General features: G+C 32.9%; 2 protein-coding genes across 6 annotated transcripts; both read right to left on the reverse strand.

Moving 5' to 3' along the window:
* Positions 1-999: 999 nt before the first annotated feature.
* Positions 1,000-15,316, reverse strand: LOC149728077 (MLX-interacting protein-like). 4 transcript variants are annotated; one of them, XM_089889075.1, is made up of 22 exons: positions 14,900-15,316; positions 14,561-14,736; positions 14,324-14,418; positions 13,691-13,797; positions 12,822-12,910; positions 11,277-11,366; positions 11,138-11,167; positions 10,383-10,623; positions 9,603-9,739; positions 9,230-9,329; positions 8,962-9,068; positions 8,516-8,638; positions 7,939-8,113; positions 7,430-7,579; positions 6,525-6,589; positions 5,882-6,071; positions 5,640-5,668; positions 5,032-5,145; positions 4,460-4,587; positions 2,935-3,188; positions 2,365-2,510; positions 1,000-1,712 (listed from the first exon to the last, which is right to left on the reverse strand). In XM_089889075.1, exons 1-21 carry the CDS (start codon positions 14,991-14,993, stop codon positions 2,383-2,385), a joined length of 2,622 nt encoding a protein of 873 aa, XP_089745201.1. In that variant the 5' UTR covers positions 14,994-15,316; the 3' UTR covers positions 1,000-1,712; positions 2,365-2,382. The 4 variants fall into 4 exon arrangements, with proteins under 4 accessions (XP_089745201.1, XP_089745200.1, XP_089745202.1 ...); XM_089889074.1 differs by having other exon boundaries at positions 2,396-2,510; positions 14,900-15,315; XM_089889076.1 differs by lacking the exon at positions 11,138-11,167 and having other exon boundaries at positions 2,396-2,510.
* LOC149728078 (contactin-associated protein like 5-3-like) lies at positions 15,317-19,536 on the reverse strand. Of its 2 annotated transcripts, none has more exons than XM_089889084.1 (6): positions 18,915-19,536; positions 18,783-18,861; positions 18,398-18,520; positions 17,987-18,141; positions 17,657-17,786; positions 15,317-16,514 (listed from the first exon to the last, which is right to left on the reverse strand). In XM_089889084.1, exons 1-6 carry the CDS (start codon positions 19,122-19,124, stop codon positions 16,480-16,482), a joined length of 732 nt encoding a protein of 243 aa, XP_089745210.1. In that variant the 5' UTR covers positions 19,125-19,536; the 3' UTR covers positions 15,317-16,479. The 2 variants fall into 2 exon arrangements, with proteins under 2 accessions (XP_089745210.1, XP_089745209.1); XM_089889083.1 differs by lacking the exon at positions 15,317-16,514 and adding an exon at positions 17,129-17,464 and having other exon boundaries at positions 18,915-19,527.
* Positions 19,537-21,822: the final 2,286 nt, after the last annotated feature.

The raw sequence follows: 21,822 nt of genomic DNA on the forward strand, positions 1-21,822 counted from the left end.
TGTTTTGAGGTTTTAGTTGCCACACGCGGTAGTCTTTGTTACAGTACTGTGGGGTGAGATGGAAAATTTTTACCACCTAAATCCCGCGTTTTTGAATATATTCCAAAAAAATATCATTTTGCTCTTTGAGAGTATAATTCTCTATTCGAAGTTTACTACCAAATGAGACGAGAAAAGAGAATGAATACATGTTCCATCCTACCTGGTCGTATTATATGCTATCAGTTGGAAGCAACAGTTAACAGGCTATACAGTAGGATGGGGGAAGATGGGACACTTTTTAACTGTGTTTTCTCGTCCTATTCAGTAGTAAACAAAGAACATTCAAAGAAATATGAAACTATGTCCTCATGACTCTCATATACCGTTGTTAATTGTTTAAAACACGACCAGGATATCTGGATATTATGTGCAAAAGGTGTCCCATCTTCCCCCACCCTACTATATTATTGGAGAATTTGGCAACAAACAACTGTCTGTAAACAGTAAGCACAGTTAAAATCCTTTGCTTTTAAATTTGCAATACTATCATTTGATAACGAGGAAAATAAAAAAATCACGGAGATTATGTTTCATCATAAACCTTGTGCTCGGTAACAGTAGGTGGGGAAAGATAGTTTGCTTAAAAGCATGTTGTACCATATTTCAAAGATTAAAACAAATAACGTTTTAGGTGATACACCCACTTAAAAATTGCGTTAAAACATACGAGGTGCTATCTAATACAAAATCGATTTTTTTCTTTGGCATGACCCTCTAATCTAAGCACCTTTTTAACACTGTTTTTTAACATCAATTGGAATCACTAGCGTTGTATCAAAATTACCTGTTAAGTTGGATCATTTACTGTTAAATGTCTTGTCTAAGGACACATACATCCACAATGGTAGCAGCGACAAACCCTGAACCCATGTTGTCATTTAGTGGACTCATTTGCTCCACCAATTAACTTTGAACATAAACAGGTTTTCGTTATATTTGAAATTAATCTCACCAGAGTGAAAATGGGATAGTTTAATGCTCTCATCTTCACAGCAGAATTAAAATCAATTAAATACGTTACACCATCGCATGAAAAATACTCTACTTACTCGACGCAGTTTGAATGTAAAACACACCATAGGAAGAATGGTAGAAAACAGGGAACTGGTGGATATTGTGGCTTGTAAGGCACGCATGCAACGTGGAAGTAATAAAACGAGGGGCAGTGGCTCCATAACAGCGGATATATTAACGGCCTGAGTCGTTAGTTTAAACTGTCAGCCATTTCTTACAAAAGTTACAATCAAGCAAAGCCATGGCACAGCATATGAATTATTTTCTTGGTTTAAGTTTACATTAGAAATCTTAACTTTTATAAATTCTTTTATGTCAATATGTCAATTTGAAATTGTTTTTTTTTGAATAGGTAGCTTATAGTTTAAACCACACAGGTACCAGCTATGTAACCAAAACTACTATGTGTACCAACACCAAGTTTGAAAAAAATGAATTAAACGAATTGATTTATGTAAAAAAACAAACAAACGAACAATGTACTATGGAAGGAACGAATATGTGGTAAGTTCAATACTGTGGGTTGAATGTGAAATATCAACGAGCTATATTGGGAAATCTGCTTGTACTCATTCAATTCGGAATCTTATTTTCAAATTAAGGAGTGCAGTGATCTAAGCAAATGTATCCTCAAAAATAAGTTTCAAGTAGGCTGCCTGTGAAACAAGTGTAAAAGATTTTTGGTTGAGCTGGTAGTGAATTAATACACAAAATAAATGAATGTAACTTATTTATCGTTGCATGACAGGCACTGACAGTCATTATAACACAGATTTCTGTTTCAAACACCTCGTGCCCGCTTACAGGTTACCACATGTGTAATTTGGTCTGTAATTATTTTGGGGAAAATAAGGTTTTAATGTGTGGTTGACAGTTTAGATAACTCATAAGCAACCACTGTGTTGGAGAAATTGTCGTTAAGTGTCTTGCCCAAGAACACATGACTACAATGATAATGGCATCAAGCCTCAAACCCCTAAAATCCAAGCTACAAGCAGACACTAACAACTTTGCCAAAACAAAAGATTAACATGGGTGTTTAGAAAATAATACTTAATTATTAATTGTTTCTGCCGGGCATAATCTGAATCTAAAACAGCTCTTTCAGATTTTTTTTTTATTTAAAACCACTTAATGTAATGAATAGAAAAGGAACTTAAATAAAAAGTTTAAAAAAATCTTCATTAAAAAAAAAATTTGGTGGAAGAGCTGTTTTACATTTGGATTTGCTCTGTAAAACTGGGTAGTCAATTTATATGAGAATTTATATGAGGAGAATGAACTAAGTAAATGGATATCCCATCTTACCCCAGAGTACTTTTTCTTTTAAATTAAATACCTCGTCCTTGTATTATCATCTGAATTAACTCGATCTTCTATTTGTTGCCGTAGATTTGCAGGGTTGGTTAGAATTGAGGTTGTTGTGCCAAGTACTTGAAGAGATTGGACAACATCTGAGGAAAATGATGATGAAAAAATGTTTTTTTTTACATTTTTTAGAAAGTCATGGGTGTTAACTAACACTTCATAAAAAAATATTTTCAGGTACTTATGCTGTAGATTACAGTTGCTCTAACTGTATGCAGCAGCACAGTGGTTTGTGAAGTAGGCTTGGGTGTACTGTAGATTATCACTAATTAACAATATATCTACGTAAGAGTCATTTCATATGATGTATTCTTACATACATCTGTAAAGTTAAGTAATACAAAAAATCAGTGTGCGCAAAGACTGAAGGTTTTAGCATGCTAAAATTAGGCACCTTGCAATCAATAACAGGCACCATGCATAATAATTCTGTATTTTAATTTTACAACAATGAAATTTATTACTGCATGATCACACATATATATTATATGTATATAATGAATTACTCACTCGGTCTAAGTGCAGGCAACGAACACTTCTGATCAACCCACTCAAGCACGCTTCGACATAAATCTTCTGAACCGGTCACAGAAACCATTTGTTGATAAGAATCAAACCATGGATTAATTACGAGTCCAAACAAGTAAAATTTCCAGTCGCGTTTTGTCCGTTCTCGTACCCATCTTTCAAACTTGCTCTTTGCTACATCGAGTGGTGGTCGGGCAACTGGTACACCCGTTGCCGGAAGCTTCTGTTGACACTCACTGACATGTTTTATAAAAAAAACTATTAAGGCAAATAAAACCCAGAGGGTAAAAAATGTTCGATAAGGTAATTGTTTTTATGTCTTTTCTTAAAATGATAACTAAAAGTGGGTTTGCTTGCTATTGAATAGATAATGACAGCAGTTGAACTACTTATACCCTTTTTGCAAGGTAAAAAGTTAATGCGAATACCAATCCGCATTTACTCCTCGTATGATAACTCGCTAACCGCGTTATTTTGCATGGTCGTTTGTTTATGCGCGTATCAACATTGAGTTAGCTTGCTTAAGCGCAATATTGTTAAACCTAGTTTATAAAATAAGTTTTTATACTTTATGGTGCTATTACCAACTTAAAACTGTAAAAATAATACCCGAAAAAGATTAAGCTCTTTAAAGTCAAACTGTAATTCCACCAAACTTTTCATTACTCGCATAATGCGAGTAACAACCAACCTTCTACAGCAGATAACACGCTTATGATGTTATGCGGGTTAACTTTGCTTTTGCGAGTAAATATGCGAGTACTTACGCGCATAAAAGTGACCATGCAAAAAGGGTATTAGTGTTTTTATGCGTTTGAATAAATCATGTTTACAACATACAAGAGAGTACAGCTGCAATAAAAGAGCACGTATATAAGAACTAAAAAGATTAAATGTAAATTTCAAACTTTGCCTGAAACAGTTTGTTTTCATTGAGCTAATATTTGTTTTAGACCTTTATTCTAAAACTTATGAATAAATATATATATATATATATTACGATTCAATTTTAGTCTAGAGATTTAAGATGTGAGAATTGAAATTTGCGGGAATACAGGAAATAAATATGACAAAGAACAGGAAGAACTGTTTAATCTAATTTGGTATTTGGGCAACATTTTCTAATAAACTACTTCCATTACCAATTACTCTAAGATAAAGAAGATATATTACTTTAGGATCGTAAAATTAAAGAGACTTGTTGGTTTTGTTGATTTTAAATGTACATGTGCTTAAGAATATGTTAGTGTAGTTTATTAATTTATTTTTTAATATTTTTTTCATTTTACTCCTATTGCATAAGATAGCTTCAGTTTGCTTCTTAATCCGATCAGATTTTGAAAGATATTATGTCCGAATATTCGCAACCTGTCCGAATATTCGCAAAAACCTTATAGTTGTGGCATAGCAGCAGAAACACTGGCTTAAAACTTTCATTAAAACAGAAACCCTTAATATTACATTTATTTTCTACATCCAATTACCTGAATGCGATAAAAAAAATTACCTGATTGCCGATTTCAAAACATCAACTTCTTTCTTTAAACCCTGAATTTCTTCGGACATTTTTAATCTTTCGTTTTGCATAGTTTTAATGTACTGAGCTGCTTTACTCATGATTGTAGCTTTGCTCACCTACAATATTGAGACATTTAAGTAAACTAACTTTTTAAAACCTTTAATCCATGTTAATACATATAACTGGTTTTACCAACTATAACAAAAATGCAAAATTCTTGTTTAAGTAACTATATCAATTTAAATAAACTTTAACAAAAGATTTATAAATTTCTAACATCGAAATTGAGTCTGTACTGAGTACATCAGCTTTAAAAGCTTGTGTCCAATATCAAGAAGTAATATATAAACGTATATCCCCAAAGAATTGACATAAAACAAAAAGAAACAGAACATTTTATTGTGGGAAATTAACAAAAATCATTTAAAACAATTATTTTATTCAAGAATTAAAATTAATTATTTTTACTCTTTACCTACAATTGGTTAGGTTTTCTAACATAATTCAAAATTTTACCAAAAAATAACTTTGGGAAACACGTAAATTAATCTGACACGAACCTTGGAAACAGTTTGACTTGTTAGTCCTGGTATAAGACTTTGTAATCGTGTAAATCCAACCTTGATATTAAACCTCCGCTTTTGCTCGGCAGAAATCAAATTTGTTCGGTTGATCTGAGATAATATGACTTTGAATAAACCAGAAATGTCATTTTGTATCAAATACTTGAATTTTATTAATAAAAACCGTTGCTGCCAAGCATGTAATAATGTAGTTATAACTTTATTTGTGTCTTCAATTACGGTAGCAAAAATCAAAAAAATATTAAAACGAAAAGACAGGACATGGTGACAAAACAACAGTTGTTAAAACACGCTTATGGTAAATAACATATTTACATTTAGTTGGAAGAAAAAAGCATGGTCACTACACTTAGCAAACAAACAACGAGCCATTTATGTTTAATTATTTAATTATTTCAACCATAATCTAAATCAAACAAGTGGTTCCCCGCAACAGCGAATGCAGGCCTGAGTTGTTATTTTAAACTGTCAGACAATTCTTACAAAAATGACAGCATATAATAATTAATTTTATTTTCTTGGTTTATTATGTTGTAGTTAATGATTTAGTTGTGAAGTTGAAATAAACAATTCTTGAAACTTACAATTGGGTCTTGCAGTGGTGTCGCAACATCTGTAAATAATTAAAAACCTAATTTACTAAGCTGTCTAAGCATATATTCATTATTCATAATTTATTTTCTCCAATATAACGAGATATGATCTATTAATTGAAAATAAAATAGAAATAGGAATTAACAACAGAGCAACATTCACTTAAATAAGATGAAAAAACTATAAAAAATGTTAGTACGTTGTAATTAAGGTAAATGTAAGAAAATAGTACCAGTGGTTGTTTGTTCTGCCAACATTTCATTCAATCCAGATTTTCGAAATTCGATTTCCACATCTGGTTGAGATAAACTTTGCTGTGGTTTGAATTCTGGTTTGTTTGGTGTTACATATGGTGTTATTGCTTGGTTACCATGGTGGGACGATGGGTGATCTTTCACCACATTTGCCACTCGTTTGTATTGCTGGAATAAAATGGTGAATAAAAAAAAGAAACAAATTTCCAAGAGTAAACCCACGCTCTGCCTTGCCTTCACATACCTCAATGCAGCTTCAATTGTGAGCGTTCTTGAGCAAAAGATAACTAATGGTAATTGATTCCATACGATTTCACACAAGCAGGCAGCAGAAGCATAATGCACACTGCATATATTGTAGTTGGACAACCATGTTTGTGGTCTATTCTAATCCTGCAGCATAGCAGGCTAGGGGTCCAAGATTTACACCCGAAATACCACTTACACCAGCACCCAGGGTGTTACTGCTATTGCATGGTCTTAGTTTTTTAGAGCCTGTCGCTGTCCCGAATGTAAGCGACAAGGGATTTAAAGTGCGTTTAAGGTACCAGCCTCACAAAGATAAACAAGTTATTATTATCAGTTGTACAAGACAAAATTTTATAAAAAATTAATATTTACTGGTTTCTTTGCAGTTTGAACTGGTGCGTTTGTCATTGGAAGTGACTGGCCATTGCCATGTGGTTCTGTTGGAAAAAACAAAGGATTGAAATTTAAAATATCCAAAATTTTGTGTGGTGCATATTTAAACCTGATAATGACAATAATTAACCTTATTTTGAGATTAAAATATAAGTCTGTTGCAGGCCTAGTGAAAATACCTTACAATTTAAAATAATTCTAAAACTTGTTTAAAAATAGGGCAAAATATGGGTAATCAATATTCTCATAGAATATTTATAAATTAATTACACAACCAGAAAAAGAGTGTCTTCTATAACTACTATTTTTTTTATTTCTTTCAGAGATAATTCGTTTCAGATAAATGTCATTTTGATGTAATAATTGGAAAACAATGATATTTTAACATATCTACAAAACAATAGCTACAGATAAAGTAACATGCAATCTATAAAGAAATGAAAATCATGCAAACCTTTTCATTCAAACAATTTAATTGCACTTATAACAATAACAATAAAAGAAAACTAAAACACCCATTTAAAACACAAAAATAAAGAGATTTAAATATAGTAGGGTAGGGGAAAACAGGTCACTTTTAGCAAGTAATATCCAAATATTCTGACCGTATTTTAAACAATTAACTACTGTTTATAAGAGTTGTGAAGATATGGTATTAAAATTCCTTGAGCGTTCTTTGTTAGAAATGAAATAGTGTCCAAATCTTTCTCTATCCTACTATATTAACAAGAAAATAGAATGAAAATGTGTCCAATCTCCCCCCATCCTATATTAAATAAAAAAAACTATATTAAAAAAAAAACACTTGTAGAGTCTGATCCATCAACAAGTGTGAGCTACAACCTACAAACTAACTTTACAAGTTTATGATATAAAACACGTACTGGTACTCAGCAGATGCTTCAACAAATCCATACCATGAACCTTGGTTGGTGTAACACTAGACCCTGTTTTTAATTGGTTTTGTAGGGACATAGCTGTGTTATTAAGTTCAGCAACAAACTGCTGTTGTTCCATAGCTGAGATATTTGGATCTGAAGCATGCAACAGATGTTAAGGAAAACATGCAACAAAACATACACTTTTGCGAATGCAATTTATGCAAAAAAATGCATTTTATGCAAAAAAATGCATTTTATGCAAAAAGTAAAGTTGTTAGTATGCTATATAATATACAGGTGAAAAAAGTTGACTTTAATGAATACTGATGTTTGCCTACTGCTATCAGTATGATTTATGTGTTTCATACATAATTCAGTTAATTTAATGCTGACATGAGAAATATAAGAAATATATATATATTAAAACAACTGTTAATTCAGAAAACAAAGCTTTTAAAATCAAAAGATTGAAAATTTCAAAATCTAAAACATGAAAAAGAAACAGTAAATACCGTTATTGGATGGCATCCATTGCACCGTGTTGTTTGACACAGTTTGCTGTTGGTTATAAGTTTCATTAATATTTTGCATTGGGCGGATGGTCGCGTATTGGTTTGGATTATTTTCCACCAAGGTTGAACCAATATGGTGGGCTGGTGTTTGAAGAACTTCCATTTGTAGTGATGTCTGCAGAACTTTTAGTGAGGTGCGAATAAAAGAGATTTATTTATGCAAACAAAACACACAAGTATCCACAAATGTCCCACAGCATGTGGCTCTCTCATAAATTGGTGGGTCAAGTTTTAAGTAAAAAAAACAAACTTTTGTATAATATCTTGATGTTAATTAGATTTTTATTAATTCTTGACGGGAACTAAAACTAAGTCCAATCATTCCTACTGATTTTGTGGCAGAACCCAAACATTAAGCTTAAATTACCAATTAAGCTTAAAAACCTAATTTCCGAAGCCACATTTCACACAACCAAAAATTACTTTATATTAACAACACTTTTTTAAAGTATTTGTGAATCACTAGCCTGCAACCAAACAATATGTACCTTTTAAAAACCACAAATAACTAACTAACCTGTGGTTGGGTGTAAATAATCCGATTATTGGGCAAGTTATTTTGACTTATCTTTGAGAAGCCTGGTTGTTCTTGAGAAGTATAACGCATCGTTTGCTGACTTTGATTGTTTCCCATGTTGTTCTTTTTTTTATTTATAAAAAAAGACAATGAAATTACAAATAAAAACTTTTTCTTTTGATATATTAACAAGGATATAATTATTTTTTTAACAATTTTCTTTGGATTTTTTCATTGAGCTTATTTTTTGTGAAATATTTAGAAATAGCTGTCGAAAATTTCAGTTTTCATTTATATAAAATAATCATTAGTGTTATATTCTATTAACAAAGTTTGACTTCTATGGGTCCTACTCCTAGAGCCAGGATTGGCCAATTACCTTCACACCTGTGGACCTCGCTAGATTCTTTTGGCTTGCAACTTCCCTAAAGAATATTTCAACTTACTTGTTTTGGTACACCCATATTTTGTGAGGGATATTGTTTGAACGTTGGATCGATAGTTTGATGTTGGTTTATGTTTGTAGCATGTGCTACATCCACGTTCAATCCAGCTGGTTATTAAAATATATATATTAATATTTTAAAGGCATAAAACAGATTTTTTAATCATACAGAAAAGTTGGATGATATTTAATTAACACAAACTTTTCTGTGATGGTGAGCAAAAATTTTTAGAGATCATGTTACAAAAATTAGATTTTGTCCTACTTACAATATTGAGTGATGTTGAATGCAGAGAAAATCGGGTCAGAATGAGTTGTTACTTTCAACTGGGGATGAGGGGCATATTGCATCGCTATCTCATTACTTTGCTGCAAATATAAAAGGGTTTTATAAACACTAACTAAGCAAGCAGTCTTAAACTTTTCAAAACACTACCCTTGACCATATCTACAAAAACCTCTTCCTATTTATTTAGTAGTCCCTTGCATTAGCCATATGAAATAAGGGCCACAAAAACTTCTACATATAAAAAAATACATTCATTTATTCATTTAATCATACAATTATTAAAAAAGAACACTAGTCTACAACAATTTTAAGATTATGTCCTGCAAGTAGCTTTAGGTAACAAATATCTTTACTTGTATGGGTTCTATATGAGAAGCATCAATCATCTGGTTTATTCCGTGAGAAATAAATCCTTCTTCAGCAATTCGATCATTATGATGGAGTCCTGTTCCAAATCCTGTATTGGATTTTTTTGGTGGGGCAAAGAAATCTGTTCAGAAAAAAATTTGGGTGGGGCAAGAAATACATTTTAACATGATTCCAGAGTTAATCTAATACAGTCTTTTTAGCAAAAAAACTTTTTATACTAAAATTTGTCAATTTTCTTCACACAGGCCTCATCAGGCTAAACATGACTTACTATATTGCAGAAACATTGGTATGAAAATACTTACAGATGAATTGACTATGAAATATTTATGTATCTGTTCATTGTCTTAATAATAATTTCCTTCCATTTTGGTTTAATTAAATATACATCTATAAATTATTAAAATTGGAAACTATATTTATATATGTACATTTTTACATTAAAGTAACCTATTTTTCATTTGCATAATTGGTTGATAATCTGTAATGCATTGTTAATATGTAAACAACTTTTTAGGAGCTAATCTGGAATAAAAAAGCAGTGTATTTCCAAAGAAAACATGATCCCCTAAAAGATTTACTGGTAGAAATTAAAAAATATTGTTATTATGTTTAAATACCTTGCAGTGGATCAAATGTTATTATGTTTTAAATACCTTGCAATGAATCAAATGTTATTATGTTTTAAATACCTTGCAATGGATCAAATGTTATTATGTTTTAAATACCTTGCAATGAATCAAATGTTATTATGTTTTAAATACCTTGCAATGGATCAAAATCCATATCATCCATCATTGGTTGTAGTTGTAACAAGCCTGGTTGCATCATATCAGAGTTTGTAGCGTGCATTGCAATTTCTCTGGGGTTCGGAAACTGAAATGGTTGGTTCGACAAACTACTGAACAATGTGTCCGTAAAATCTGTGGCATTCTGTTCTTCGAATCGACGATGAGATTCAAGGTTGTGGTCGCTACTGGGTGAATTCTGTATATCCGATACCCACTGTTGCACAATATTAATTATTATTAGTTTAACTATTATATCAATGTTCACTTGATTAAGGCATATTTGCTAATTTGCAAATTTTTATGTTTATAAATAACAAAGTAAGTCATTACATTTTAATGGCCTATAAAAAAGGAACTATTTTTTGTTTGAATTAAATAAAAAGCAAAGAATATATATACATATCAACAATGGAGTAATATGACTATGACACACAAGAAATGAAATCATACTTTTCCTATTTTTATATTAATTTAATGGAAGATATAAAAGTATAAGAAATATCAGCAATGTAAAGATATCTAATACCTTTTAAAATTTCAAAAATGTTAGGTAGGGTATGTAAGAATACAAAACCAACTATATATAAAGTTTTTGAAACAGAAAATAACATATAGTTTTTGCAAAAAGTATTTGTAGTTTCATGATACAAACTGCAAAACCTACACTCAAATTCATTAAAAAAAATTGAACTATACGATTTTGACATTTTGGTACAAATTTAACTCACAGTCAATCCTGGATATTCTGAAAGACGAAGCTGAAAGAAAGTGAGAAAATCAGGGCAATTATTTTCATAAATTAATTTTCCAACATGGTATACATTTAGTTTATTCATAAACAACAGTTTATAGTTAATTTTGACAAACCTTTTCCATGAAAAAAGCTCTCCATTTTTTATATTCAGCAACCACTGTTTCAATTCTTCGCTTCCAATATTTTCCTTCCATAACCACAGCCTGAAAGTAAACCAGTGAAACACACTAATAGAAATAATACTTTAACAACTACAAGCTTCTATAGACTAATAAGTATATTAAACATATAGAACTTGCAATACAATTCTTAAGCATTCAAGGCCTTTTCAAAATATTTGTTTTATAATGATACACCTAATACCATTTTTAAATTATTGGAGAAAAAGACAATATTATGTATAATTCAAAGTTAAGTGTAAAACACTAAAAATCAACACAATTGCAATATTAAACAAATTATCCCATCAGACTAATAATTAATTTAAGCAGTTTTAGTTTGTTACAAAAAATGCAGGCATGACATGTGTGTAGCTGTAATCTAGCCCAAAAAAACAAATTTATTAAGGTTAACTTAAAGCAATTCAATGCAACAAAAAAGAGTAAGAAATCACTCAACATAGATAAAAAGTATGGTAGCCTACCATTGGTAGGCATTGAGACATGCTGTATAAGTGAGTTAAAAAAATGATCTGATTTTTGTCAAAGATTTAGGTTTTAAGCCCGTAAAGCTACTGATAAATGTATTTAAGCAAGAGACAACTTCTACAGCACTTCGAACTTGCTGTGTAAGACAAGAGCATTTGCTGACAAGAACGTTTCTCAGAATTTACGAAACTAAAAACAATGCTACATTCACTCAAAGAAGTAGGAAATTCTTTTTTTATCAATAAATACAACGGTATCAAAATGTGTTTTTTATCATAATTTTACACTATAACACCAGCCAGCTTTAAAAATTGTGTTACAAAAGCATGATGTTTCATTAAAGATTAACCAACCACCAATAAGATTATCCTTAGAACATTGGCTGTCACAAAACAAACATTTTGTTTGCACAGTTTTGGGAGAAGGGAAAGAATTAATTACAGTTACACATTTTATCAATGTACAACTTCTTATATCTTGTCATTCAAAATCTCGATTTTTCTCTAAGTTTGATAATGGGTCAACTTTCTATATTACTATGAAAACATTTTGGAGAAGTGGAAATGTATTTCATAAATCTATCTTAAGTTTTGTTTTTGCAACCTTGCTTTGGGGTTAACAAATTACAATTACATTCTAACAATTTAAACAGTAATGTCTGTATCCTCTACATATATTGTGTTTACAGAAAATTTACTAAAGCAATCCATTATCCTCGTGAAAGAGTTTTAAGTAGCTATTTCCGGTTGCATATTTTCATTATCATGAACCTTATTTGTCAAAACGTCTTGGTTTTAGTGGTATTATGCGCCAGAAGGTCGCATTATATCCCGGATAATAATAGCGTGATTCCATGATGTGGTAATTTAAAACTTTCAAAAATGCAATATCATAAGCTGCATTCTGTATAGGCTTTAATGCCTATAAAAGTTTGTCTAGCCATATGTTTGTGTACAGCTAAATAACTTTTGCTGGAGCTTCCACATAATTCAAAACTTTTAACAGTTTTACCTCTGGCCGATTATGTAAATCACATTCCAAATCTGCTTCCAATGGAGTTGCAAACTGGATAAGAGACGGTTTTTTGCGATGCATCACATCTACAAAGAATAAATAAAAATTCTAATTTAAAGGCTAATCAAAATTCCAATTATTAAATAGCTTAAAATAAAGAAATGGGTTGTTTTAAGCTGCTGTGTTTATCATTTACACACAAGTCATTTTCTATTTATCATAATAACAAAGAGAAATGAAAATGAAAAAAATATATTTAGCTAACAACAATGCCCGATTATAAATATTTCAATTTGAAAACTATAAAAAAGAACAATCTATTGGTGGTCGGTACATTATGTGGTATTTATGTACTCAACAAAATAACTTGTTCAAAAACATCATGTGGGGTCTGTCATCTATGAAACAGACAGATAACAAGAGGTCAAGGAATGTGTGAGCCATGGAGCCAAGGCTACAAAAGTTGTTTGCAAACCCCAGCAGTTCTTAAATCATCATTGGAAAACAAGACAAGTGGCCTATCGTAAGTAATATGTAGATACATTTTTACATAAGATTAGTTTACCGCCGATGACTGTCAGTCAAAATTAGGAATAACTGATCAAACCAAAGATACCAATATTAACAAAGGCAGATGCTTGCTGTATAAAAGTAATGTTTTGGGGCCAAAACTTTTTGCTACCTGGTACCTACCATTAAAATGTTTTACAAAATTAAAAAAATGTATAATATTACTTTATATATAAATAATATATGTTTTCGTTTAAAAATGTTTTTACAAAAGGAATAAAGGTTAAGATTTTATTATGTAATTAGTAATATAATGTATAGCCTATAACAAAATTATTTAATAATTTCCCACTCACACTGAATATGCCATGTACGCCATATTGCATTGTTCAATCGAATCTTATCTTTCACTGTCAGTTTTAAACCTTTAAAGTTTTTCCATTTTGGAGAAACCACCTTGCCACTGAGATAAAATGCAAAATAATATTGAAAAGTACTGATAAATAAGAAAAAAGTAATAAAAGCTAGGATTTGCCGACTGCTCATCGTCAAGCTCAACCTGTGCACAGAACTTAGCGCTCATGATGAAATTAAGAAGTAATAGAAATGCGCCATTAATCAAAAACATACAGAACTCATGGACATAGTGTGTGCTATAGTACCACTTGATAAAACCTGAATAAGACGGCAGGTTCAAGAATCACAGTGTTGCCAGATGTAGAACTTATATATATATAATATATATATAAGGTATTTTTAATCAAAGATTGTTTTAAAATGTTACAGCATATACCATACACTTAATACAGCTATATAATATTAAATATATAGTATATCTATAAAAAATGGTATTTTTGACCTTTAAATAAAAAAATGAATACGGAAACACTGTTTACTAAAATATGCTGATGTTGTAATTTGTTACTTAGCAAAATGTTTTAGACAAAAAAGTCAAAACTCAAGCATTTTTAACATTTAAAACAACCTACCCCCTATATGCCAACGACATGCACTTGAATAATCGAGATAGTGACGAGTCAATGGTGATATGGTTGGAATGACTTGGACCAAACTGGTAGATGTTCTAAATGAAAATTACTATATTAGATAAACAGGCAATGTGGGTATCGGGCAAATATTAAAAAAAGTGAATATAGTGTATATATACCTTAATACCAGATACAGCAGGTCAGATCCTAAATTTTGTTATGAAACTTAGATTTTACCTTAGTTTCTTTGTTGACATTTGAAAAGTCATAACCATGCCCTCTTATCATGATAGCCTGTTCATGATGAACTGGAGAGTCACGATCATGATTAATTTCCTCATGCTCATCACCATCATCAGCAACAGAAGAAACCATGAAATGACCAGAATGAATTACATCTCCTTTCTTTGGAGCTGGAAAAAAAAATTAGAAAAAAAGTTGAGTTAAATGTAACCTAATCAATTTATGCTTCCAAGGCAGGATGATTCAAAGTTTTGAAATAAGGATACTACGGTATTACCAACCTAAGCATTAAACTGTGTCAAGCATTTATCCAATCACACATACAGTACTTACATTTATATATATCTTGCTCGCTGTTGGTTGATTGAGTTACACTAGATGTTATCAATGACGTAGTAGGAAACATTTTTTCAGCAGAGCATTCCATTACAGGGTCTCCAGATATCTCAATTGGATTAGCAATTCAAAATTAGAATGTTAGATTACACACGCGTTTCGTAATATTGTTTGTTAAGCAAAAGTAGAAGTGTGGTAGTACGTGATACATTCCATGATATAGATAACGGTGATTGTAGTGTAATTCCAGGTACTTTCTTTGTCACAAGTGTTGATCTTCTGATAATAATGCTTAGATGTTCAATCTTCAAGATGTACTTAGTATGTGAAGTATACGTGTTCTTGCAAAATTGAGTGAATATTGCCTACAGTTTTATAACATCCTAGGCCTCATATCGCCTAGGCAGACCTAGGCTATTTGCAAAAACAAGAAACATAAATAAATAAATGTGTAGAATTTTCCCCGTTTAAAAATGTTCGACCACTTCCGTACTTAACCACCAGCAACTAAATTTGTTATACTACAAAATGCAACGTCACGCCCACGCAATCAACACCACACAAAACACAGTAATGTTATAATAATGAAAACACGAAAGAATGCACCAATGGCAATTTACACAAGCTCTGTAAGAGAGAGTTACTTAAACAAAGACATAAAATAAAACAAAAAACAGGCTCTGGATCAAACAAATTTGTTTCATAACTATTTATTACAGCAATTTATTCATCCTTTGATGGGGAGACAGCGATAATAAGTATAACAGAGGTATATGCACACGTTTAAATTACCACATGTGTAACATTGTAGGCTATTATTTGGGGGGGGGGGGGGTAATTTTGTTTGGCCAACAGTTTATAAAACCAGGAATAAGGAACCACTGGGTCAACTGGGTTAGGTAATTTCCGTTGAGTTTCTGGTGCTAGTGAAAAATCTTCCCCCCACCTTGTTTGCTAACTATTAACCCCTATATATGGGTTAGTGGTTAACTTATAGGTTATAGGGGTTAGTGGTTAACTTATAGGGGTTAGTGGTTAGCAAATAAGGTAGGGGGGGAGACTCTTCACTGTGCCAAGGCGCCTGGAAAACATATTAAGAATTTGTGCAACTTAAAAAAAAAAAAATTTGCGTCATGTCTCTGTCAAAACTGCTTTGACCTGCAATACGTAAGGGAGTTCACTTCATTTTGTCAAAGAACATAAACAGTTAAAACAGCTGATGCGGCATACTCTGTATTCATCATTTCATCACCCACTAACCCTCAGTGATTGTTGAGCACGTGAGTGGTTCCTTTTCGTAGAACAGTTGGTCTTGTTGAGCACGTGAGTGGGCAACCTTTTACGTATAGTTTTTTTTAATTCCTAGTTTTAGCAATATTTGTTCTTTAACCTATTGATGAAACTAATTCCCAATTTACACTCATAAAATTTTAAAATGAACTTTTCAATTTAAACCGTATAATTAGCGATTAATTCACGATTAAGGCATGTTCACACCAAAAAGAAATCACTTTTACGGACTTTGGTTTACACCAGAGTCGTATAAACACCTATGTTTTCTATGGCTCTGGTTCACACTAGAGCCGATGGAGAATTTTTGACGTCACTTCTCCTGATGCAAGTGACAAAATTCCAATTAGAAATAGTTGCTACTCTGAATGAATCAAACTTATTTCGTCTCTGAATGAATGAATGAATGAATGAATGAATGAATGAATGAATGAATGAATGAATGAATGAATGAATGAATGAATAAATGAATGAATGAATTTATTCATTCATTCATTCATTCATTTTTATCTGATGCAAAAAAAATTCATTCATTCATTTTTTCATTCATTTTAATCTGATGCAAAAAAACTAAAGAAATGCCAAACAATTCCTGGTTTAGTGCAAGCGATTTATACCAGCATTACAAGACTAATAGTAGCAATTCAATGTGAAAATAAAAAAAATGAAAAAATTCCCCAAAACATGTAAAAATCCAAAAAAATCACCTACAAAGTAACATACATGGTAACTCGTAAGCTGGCACGAGGTGTTAAACCCGTGTGATAACGACCAATGTTAGATAGCCAATGCCAATGTCGTCATTTAAATTTTTTTTATATAAAACATAACAAATTTGTGTTTACTTTAATAAGTAAATTGTTTTAGAGGACAACATGAATACTAGTTGCTGGTTAGTTGCAGCTTATGTTTAAGTATTATCTAATAAATCATTAGTGTACCTTATACCTTATTTATTTGCGAGTCACCTTGACTACTACTACCGTAAAAGCCACCAACACCAAAACAACTGTACAGTTTAAATCCGATGTGATCTACAGAAAGTGTCAGAAACGTGCGAGCTATTTGCAAATGATATGTTTAGGGTTTAGTTTCGTCCCCAGCACTCTAAAGGACCAACAGTATGCCAGCCAGCTTCGCCTGAATCTCCTGCATCACCAAACATGACAGCAGTAACCGGCAATAAGGCCTTGTTTGTCAAATAACCCTCGTCCGCTGTGGCAGCCGAGTTTTCGTCGCAATTACATTTATGCGATCTATCTAGACATGTTCCTGTAAATAACAATCATTATTGTACGTCCAAATCATAATAGTAATCAGCCAAATATGGTTGTAACAGTACACAGTAATTGGTGCATCAGATTTTGCAAATAAACATATAATATTGCAGGGTAAGGCGGAATGCTTGTACCATATTACCCCACCCTTATATTTACAACAACAGTAAAAGCCGTAAATATCTACCAGTTTCACCGCAGGCACACCACCCAGTTCTTGAGCTGCCTCCCCAGTTGTGTCGATTTACTCCATCGCGTGACTTCCATCCGGCATAACGAGTTCCGGATGAGTTCAAAATCGAACCTATGCACCGATACTGTAAATAAACGGGTATGGCCAATCAATAAAAAACGAGTTGTTTTTGCGGTTATTTATGATAGTATAAACAAGAATAAATACAACTTGGTTATCATCGCATAGCCGGGCAACGTCAGTTGTTATAACATAGTTGTTCTGTTTTATACACCTCATCGTTTCCACCTACAAGTTACCACATATATTGCTTTTTGAATATACCTTAACAAATTGTCTACAGTGTCGTGAGACGGTAATCAAAGAAATAATCTGTGGCATGGGAACTTCATAAGCAATGTCGCGTCTGTAGCAGAGTGGAGTTTCACATGCAGTCACTTGAATTTCACTTTCCGCGTCATGCCCGATGCGTGTGTAACCTGTAATCGTGAGTAAACGAGGAAGAATAATATAGTAGGGTGGGGGAAGATGGGATACCTTTAGCACATAATATCTAAATATCTCGATCGTGTTTTAAACAATTAACAATGGTCTATGAGAGTCATGAGGATATGGTTTTGTAATTTCTTGAATGTTCTTTGTACACTACCAAATGGGACGAGAAATTATAATGAAAAGGCGTCCTATCTTCCCCCAACCTACACTATATTATTCATTTAAAAACATAAATATTACGATTTGATTCGTTAAAGCTGCAATATGCTGCAAATGGTCGTGACCCTGGTTGAATTTGATAGATCCCTGAATCATCTTGTGTTCCATTCAGGTGTTCACAGGATTTCGGGGGATCCATCATATCTGTGGATAAAAGAAACGTCAAAAATACACTACAGTGTTATACCAAATGAGTTGGTAAACAATATAAGCTACGAACCTAAATCCCATTTCCCTACCGTGTTTTAACAATTAACAACGCTATTCTAGAGACCCCGGGCTACGGTTATATAATTCTGTAAATATTCTTTGTTCACTACCAAAAAGAACAAGAAAAGAAAGAATGGAAACATGTTTCATGTTACCCCACCCCTGCATTACTTAAAACTAAATTAATCCAAACGACCTATTCGCTTTATAAGTTGAGCAACTTGCTGCTTCAATAGGTTGATTTCATTGTAGTGTGGAGTAATGCCGGCATCCCCCTGTACAACACACGAAGTTAAGCCTGAAACCTGAATAACAATCTTTACCCAACCTTCGCCCCCTTCTCCCCAATATCTCCTTTCGGCCCCTTTTTCCCAACTTTACCAGGTGCTCCCCTTGTGTGATTTTGTGTCAAAGTTGGTTCTGCATCTGGGCCGAAATTTTGAACCACAGTATAACCTGGACAATGATGCTGATTTGACACAGCTGTGGGTACTTGTTCAGCGATGATAACCACGATCCACAGACACAAGACTAACATTTTGGGTAGAAATCAACTGCATATAATTAAAATAATATTTATAAAATGACCGTAAGCTTCGGAAGAGGTATTGCTGATGTTTCCTCAATATTCTCTAAGTATAGACACACCTGTACACATGGAATATTGAACACCCACAATCTATTCTAAGCTATACCATATTTATTGCATCTAGCAAATAATTGAGCTATGTCGTAGGTGATAATTTCGCCGAAGGGCGAGAATATTTCAGGTATACACGTGTTTCATTCTTATAATCCTTTATATGTTTCGCACTTCTAAAATCCTCTGGTTTACGGAATGCCTTTGGTCAGGTAAAACGTCATAATATTAAAACGGATTCAAACCAACGAACGTTCGACTCACAATATACACAGCAAGACATAATGGGTCTTGCGCACCAAACCACCTTGTCTCCACGCTACTTTATGCTGGAGGCTAAGAAGGATTGATAAGGTAGGAGCGGGAAGAGCGTAAACAGCTCAAGGCGTTTATAAGGCGCGTTGAAGGCAGATTTGGCAAAAATAAAGTATAACGCATACGCACAGCATTCTTGGTTTATCATGGCCATATTGAGATTATTATCACGGATAAGGGAAACGCGTTTTTTTTCCATTAAGATAAGTTTTTTGCTATCGGAGTTTCAGATGTTAAACAAACAATACTTTATGCGAATACAAACACTCGTCCGAAATGTTTATTTGGGTGGTAATGACGTCATCGGAGTTAATGTGATTTGGTTATCCTCGTGTGTGAATGAATAAAACGACGGTAGTTATAAAACAGGTGTTTTGTTTCATACATCTCGTGCCGACTTACAAAGTAGCACATATGTAACTTTATGAAAATTTATTAATTATTATGAAAATTTATTTTATAAAAAAGCAACTGCAACGACGTTGCATATTGTCACCTAAGTAGAAAACAACATAAAGACCCTATGAAATCGCCAGGTATACAGCTTTTGAAAGAGAAACAAACAAAATGTACATTAGTAAACGATGATAGATATCAACTATTAGATGCAGTAGGTGCACAATATCATGCTTCGTTACGGACTTCTTTAAAAATGTTTTGGTTTTTGAGTGGCACGCAAAAATAAGCAAAAAATGACTAAAATTCATTAATTTGACTTTAAGCTATAAATTCAGACCTTGAAAATGACCTCGGATGATATTGAAATTATTATTATTGAACTCGCCATTCTCAAATACCCTAATATGGATACCAAGATTGTGTCTCCAGCTTCTCTAGAAGTAATTTTAGTCCAGGACTCAAGTTAACCCTCGGACTCAAGTTACAAACCACGAGCACGGGAGGTTCCAGTCCTTATCTAAAGGAGTCTATGGTTGGAATCACCTCATTACAGCACCAACACGGAAAGGCGTTCTGAATGGCATTTATTTTTTTACAATTACGCCGCGTGAAAACAACGATCTACAACCACAACTCCACTCGTCACCTACCACCAGTTATTTTTGTCACAAATTTGAGATTTATTTTCCTTAGCTAGCAGGTAGACTGTTTATTACGAAATAGTATAGATATACACGTGGATTCATTGCATCATAATAGCGATTGTTTGACCAGGCAACTAATTAAGATATAATAACAGTTCACATGGCGATTATTTGCGTCATAATAGGAACTGACACCTTATCATTTAGCATGTGCGCATGTGTAAGAAAGAAAGCTGTGTGTGTAAGAAATTTAAACACGTGTTTAATTCGAAATAGTAAATTATATTATTTTCACCATTAACCTTAGTGAAAACTCAAAACTTGGGCGGGGCCATGGTCCCTCAGGCCCCTCTTGGCGACGTCCATGATGTGGTAACACTGGCACGAGATCGATTAAACAGAACATCAGTATAATAACGACGGCCGCTTTCCGGCCCTGCGAGAATTGGTTAAACCAGAGATAAAAGAAGAGATCATTGTCAATCTCTTGTTTAAACAAAAGACGGTTCAGGTTGTCAATCTCTTGCTTGTGTATCTCTGATTAAACTTAAAAAAATATAACGCAGGAATGACAAAACAACGGTCATGACAAAGTAATCACGTGAAGTAACCTCATAAATTAATAAGGAAATCTGTTCGACTAGCACGGCAGTTTATATAGAGACGTTTCTTTCAACAGATTAGCGTTTTACGAGTGTGTAATTCTAGCGATTACATTAAGTGTATCATGTAGTTGGAACGGTATAGATAGAAGCCCCAGGTGACGTCATGTCGGTGGTGGATCCTCGGTACTCAAATATAAGATTAAATGGGAATGAGTGTAAATATTATTTTGTTACAGGGTTTATAAAATGGACGGTTTGCGAGTGGCGGATGCTTCACTAACGCTAAGCAAAATTAAATTTTAAACCAACTATCCATAAATGCCATTCGTATTTTGTCGATAGAGACATTATATAGTTTTTGAGGTATATAATAGACCAACTTTGATGGCCAAGTCCCAGTTTCTTTGGCGCCCAATTCGTTTAAGGTCACCCAAAAAACAGAATATTGTTGGGGTCAGTTAGGACGTGGGGCAAGTTAAGAGTTATTTTAAATCTTTTTTTACGAGTACTGCACAAACTTCCCAAAAAAAGTTTTGGTCTAGCTGCTGTGATTTGCTTGCAAAATCCAATTAAGTTAGACCTGGTCAAAAAGTAAAAAAAATACAAAAAACAATTTTGCGCCCCGAGGGTTAA

This window comes from Ciona robusta, chromosome 11, assembly GCF_009617815.1.
Source record: "Ciona robusta chromosome 11, ASM961781v2".
Taxonomy (NCBI): domain Eukaryota; kingdom Metazoa; phylum Chordata; class Ascidiacea; order Phlebobranchia; family Cionidae; genus Ciona; species Ciona robusta.

Coding starts and splice junctions, on each gene's coding strand:
- LOC149728077 (XM_089889075.1), bottom strand. CDS start 14,993: ATGGAATGCTCTGCTGAAAAAATGTTTCCTACTACGTCATTGATAACA. Junction 11,367..12,821: donor ATTTACATAATCGGCCAGAG/GTAAAACTGTTA, acceptor GTTTACTTTCAG/GCTGTGGTTATGGAAGGAAA. Junction 11,168..11,276: donor GAGCTTTTTTCATGGAAAAG/GTTTGTCAAAAT, acceptor ACTTTCTTTCAG/CTTCGTCTTTCAGAATATCC.
- LOC149728078 (XM_089889083.1), bottom strand. CDS start 19,124: ATGTTAGTCTTGTGTCTGTGGATCGTGGTTATCATCGCTGAACAAGTA. Junction 18,521..18,782: donor TCAACTTATAAAGCGAATAG/GTCGTTTGGATT, acceptor TTTTATCCACAG/ATATGATGGATCCCCCGAAA. Junction 18,142..18,397: donor CAGCTTTAACGAATCAAATC/GTAATATTTATG, acceptor TCACGATTACAG/GTTACACACGCATCGGGCAT.